Here is a 4721-nt window from a genome sequence, read left to right as displayed (position 1 = left end):
TGCTGATTAGGCTGGAAATTACAACATGCCTTGGACTATTTGGGCCAATTGAAGATCTTTCTGAGTTGTTAAACAGGGTATTGAAGCTTAAACTCTTGAAATGATATTCAGTCTGGAGAAATGCCCCTCAGCTGTAGTTAGAAGTTATACATTACCCTATAGCTTCAGGGATTAGGCTGTAATGTGACTGGCAGATCTGCTCTCTCCTGTGCAGAGCTGGGAATGTCAATGTGATTCATCACCATAGGCTGAAAATGATCCTTTCCTGAGGAAAAGTTTGCTTCAGAGATATTTAAGTTTATTGTTCCAAGTATGTCTATAAGTGAATTGTCTGACTTTCCCATTTTAGGTCTCAGCAGTGCTGTGTGATGATGAGATTATGCTGACCATTAAGCCTGGTGAACATGGATCTACCTATGGGGGAAATCCTTTGGCTTGCCGTGTTGCAATAGCAGCCCTGGAGGTTTGTGTGTTATCACAGAGATTTGCATTCCAGAGGAAAAAAAGGTGTCACAACGACAGGGTCTCTGCTTGAATAAATGGTGTCATTTGTTATGCTACAAGTAGAAATCTAGCTTGAAGTAAGAATGGGAAGTTGGTAGTGGTTAACTGTTTGCATAGACCACAAAGCAAGTTCTGAAGTCTTTACTGGAAATGTGTCCTCATTTCTGTGTACTTAGGGTCTTAATGTCTTAAATGACAAAATAAATTTATCCAGGGGAAGTTTCAAGGCTCTCATGTAAATTCAGTAAAACAATTTCACTGATTTCACAAAGACATTTGAAAATTGGCTTATTTTACTGTACTGTATTGCAGAAGCTGCTGCTCTGTGAGCTTGATAACACACATATGCTGCTGGAGCTCAAACAGAAGCTAGTAAATTATTTTGTCCAGAGTCCTTATTGCAATTATTCTATGACTACCTAATGAACTACGAGTCACTTAGAAATCCTCATCATGACCCACTACGTGGCCCTGAGCAGATGAAGAGCCTTCAGAGGTTCACTGTTTACTTGTAAATAACAGCCAATGAAAAGCAGTTAGTTTAGAATAAAAATTCAGAGAGATTGTCTCTTGTAAACACAAATGGTAAAGGTTTAATACTAATCTGCCTTTGCAGTGCTACTTGGGATGCAACAGATTTCCTGTCTTGGTAATTTTAATGTCATTAGTCATCCTTTCCAGCCTGGTACATGAAACAAATGCAATGCCCTTCAGCTGACTGCAGATCTGACTTCCCTTTAGGTCATTGAAGAGGAAAACTTGGCTAAAAATGCAGAAATAATGGGTAACATATTAAGAAATGAACTCATGAAGACACCATCTGATATTGTAACTTCTGTCAGAGGAAGAGGACTATTAAATGCAATCGTAATTCGGGAAACCAAAGGTAAGAAAACAGAATCAGCTGCAAAATCACAGCCTGAAAAAGGATTTTCCAGCTTAAATTGAATGTGTCTTAATGGAGGAGGAGGATAGTTTATAGGCAGCAGGTTTGGGTCCAGATTTTGGCTGTAGTAGTTGGTGAAAACTTATTTGAGTGACTGTGTGCTATTAAAAATAGTGTTTTTTTTATCTAAGTCTGAACAGATTTTAAGTTATTATTTGAGTTAGTTTAGGATTTGTTGATGTTCAGACCTGGTGGTGAATCTGGCTCCCACCAAATACCCTTTTGTCTCCTCTCCTGAAGAGAACTGGCTGCATCTGCACAGCTAGTTTCACTCAGATTAGGGAAGGACTGGCTGAGGATGTTTGTTCCAGGATATTTAGGAGCCCCTTCAGACAAATTGCAGTTTTGTGACAGTTTTGTGTGTTCACTACAAATTTTGGGGAGCCGCTCAGGAGCCATCACCTCATCTGTGACCACCCCCATCTTTTCACTGCTGGGAGGCAAAGGGCTTTATAACCTGGCCTCACCTACCAGGTGCTGCAGTTGTGCAACTTGTTCTGCTGTCCTCTAAGTGTCTTCCTTGGCTCCTTGCAGATTATGATGCCTGGAAGGTGTGTCTGAGGCTGCGGGATAACGGACTGCTCGCCAAACCCACTCACGGGGACATCATCCGCCTGGCACCCCCCCTCGTCATCAAGGAGGATGAAATCAGAGAGTGCATTGAAATAATTCACAAGACCATTCTCTCTTTCTGAACACGTGGCTTTTAAAGCATTTCTCCTGCCTGCCCCAAGGTGCTGTGTTGAAATATGAGCCTGCTCTTGAAGCGAGCATCTCTCATTCCTTCTGTCTAAGAGGACTTGACTCTTAAAACGTAGCTATGTCTTTGAATTATAATGGCTCTGAAGAAAATAAAGAGTGATTTTAAAGAGTTTCCAATCTTGGAATACTTGGAAATAAAGTGGTGAGATTCTCTTCATCTAGTTTTGTACCTCCTGAACAGTTACGTCTGAATGTTTGAGGGGAGATAGCTGTAGAAATCAGTTTAATTCTTGAAAGTCTTGACCAAAGTTTAATTTATATATATTTTAGTAAGGGTGGTCTTGCACTCTCATGTAACTCTCCAAAAACATCACATTTGGCATTTTTGCCCCTTGGTGAGATGTCTGTAGAATGGAAGCACTTGTCCTTATGGATGAATTTTTGTTTCTCATTTGTAACTAGAAAAAAAAACCTTAAAATGCTGAAGGTTTGACAAGCTGGGTGTTACTCTGGTGAACTTCAGAACCATTGAGCTGTGCTCTGTGTGTACAGTATTTTGATTGCATGACAAGAGATGCTGTTTCCAAACCTGCTCTTGGTGCTTGGCTTTGCAGTCTCATGAAATAGATCTGACCATCTGTATCTGGCTTTACTGTTATAAAACTTTCTATAATCTGGATATTCATATTAAAACATGCCTTGCATTAAAAAAAAATATGTTGATGTACAACTAAAATACACAGTGTTTTCAAAATGAGCAAGCCCCACAGAAACTTGCAGTTGCCTCTGTCTAGAGCCCCAGCAAGTGCTGCCTTTGTGGTCTATATATTTCTCTCAACCTATGTATAGAAACTTCTGCTGTGCTTTTTTACAGGGTGAGTGCACTTTCATGGCTTAGGATGCTCCCAATCCTGTATTCTGTGTGCAGTTTTGGAGCTGGCTGCTACTCATGCACTGTTTTTTTTCATATTTCTTGTCTGAGTTGGTTTGAGCTGAGACTAAACCCTGATTAATCCCAGTTAATGCAAAATGTTCCCTTTGTCAGGCATGGGGGTTAAATGCAGTCGTGTGTTTGTAATTGGAAGTGGTAAATAATCCTGTGGTGTTTAAAAAGCAGCTTAGTTTAGGGAAATGAATCAGTCTGCTCCTTGGGGTCACAGAACCTTGCTCCCTGCCTTGTTTTGGGTGAGGCAAAATGAGGAGTCATCTGCTGTGGATGAAGTCAGGCTGACTTCAGTTTGGAAAGGCCTCCTTGTTGCAAGGGGTGGTGTGTCACTGGGACTGTTAGGAATGAGGAAATCAATGCAGTGAGGTGTTGCCTAGGAGGTCTGGCATTTCTGAAAGCTGTGCTTATGTAATCTGCTTGGAAAGGAGTGAAATAACTGGAAGAAACCAGAATGTAAACAGCATTTGTTGGAGTCCTCAGAGACCAAAAGGTAACCCCCCAAAAACACTTAGCAGTTTATTTCTGCAGAGTAACAGGGCTGGTGAGGATGAAGGACATGAGCAGGTCTGTTCCCCTGCCCAAGATCATTGTTTGCTGCTTGCCTGGAAGGGCTGGAGGACAGAAGACTCCAGTCTTTTGTTCCAGTGCCTCCCTGTCCTCACTGTTAGCAAGCCTCCTGCTGTGTTCTCCACCTCTCTCTCTCTCTTGCTGCCCATTTACAGTGTCCTGCAGGCCCAGAGAACAGGTTCTTCTCCTTCCAGAGCCCTCCCCTGCTGCCCTGCTCAGGCCATGCCCTCACTAACACTAGAGCTGGGCTGGCTCACGTGGCTCGTGTGCTGCACTGCAGCTCATGCCCCACTGTTGTGGTTTGGGTGTTCCTGCAGCAGCATGATATTTTTATCTCTCAGGCTCCCTTTCCTGCAAGTGGTTTTGGAGAGCAGCTTTGAAGCCCTTTCACCTCTGTTTTGATGTTTTTGTAATAAGCACAGATTACATTCATGCAAGATCTTGTATTCTGGTCTGCCTGACTTTCATCCTCTATTACTGAGAATATTTCTCTGGCTTCTAGTGGTCAGTTTGAGCTCTGATCTTGTCCCACCCACTTTCTGGTTTCAGGTTTACTAGGCCAAGACTTCTCAGAACTTGACAAATTTTTCACTTTCTACATCAGACTATTGCTGACTGATTTCTGGGCTTTTTATTATCTCATGGTTGCTTCATGAATCCAATTCTTTGCAAGCTTATGAAAGTCAAGGTATTTATAGCCTTTCTGAAGACAAGTCAAAAGCTGTCATCCTAAATTGCCCTTGTAAAATGACAAGGTAATTGATGACTTTTCTGTTTTAACTTGAAAGTTCTCCAAGTTGTTCTCAACTCCACCTTGTTCCCACAGTCACAACTACTTGTGTGAGGTGGGTGCAGAGCACCTGCCTCAGCAGTTCAGAAATTCAGGAGTAAGGTTGAAGATGATGAAGTCCTCAGAGCTCCTGGGCATGTCCAGAGCCTAAATCCACATTCCATGTGGCCAGTGCCCTTGTGAGGTACAGTGGCAAGTGGTTCTCACTTCTGGCATTGGTATGGTGGTGGCTAGGAGGTGTGTCCAGGAGGGGGCTGTGAATGAGG

At 42.4% G+C, this 4721-nt stretch overlaps 1 protein-coding gene across 1 annotated transcript in view; it reads left to right on the top strand.

Annotated features, from left to right (window-relative positions):
• Nucleotides 1-2353, top strand: part of OAT (ornithine aminotransferase) — a 10969-nt gene extending 8616 nt beyond the window's left edge. Inside the window, exons 7-9 of the mRNA XM_008941276.1 lie at nt 350-463; nt 1246-1390; nt 1985-2353. Of these exons, the coding sequence (XP_008939524.1) occupies nt 350-463; nt 1246-1390; nt 1985-2145 (420 nt within the window). The 3' untranslated portion in view covers nt 2146-2353. The remainder of the gene's footprint in view (nt 1-349; nt 464-1245; nt 1391-1984) is intronic.
• The last annotated feature ends 2368 nt before the right edge of the window (nt 2354-4721 follow it).

The sequence above is a fragment of the Merops nubicus genome, unplaced genomic scaffold (genome assembly GCF_000691845.1).
Source record: "Merops nubicus isolate BGI_N331 unplaced genomic scaffold, ASM69184v1 scaffold10965, whole genome shotgun sequence".
NCBI classification, from domain to species: domain Eukaryota; kingdom Metazoa; phylum Chordata; class Aves; order Coraciiformes; family Meropidae; genus Merops; species Merops nubicus.
This window is presented reverse-complemented; position numbering and strand designations above follow the sequence as displayed.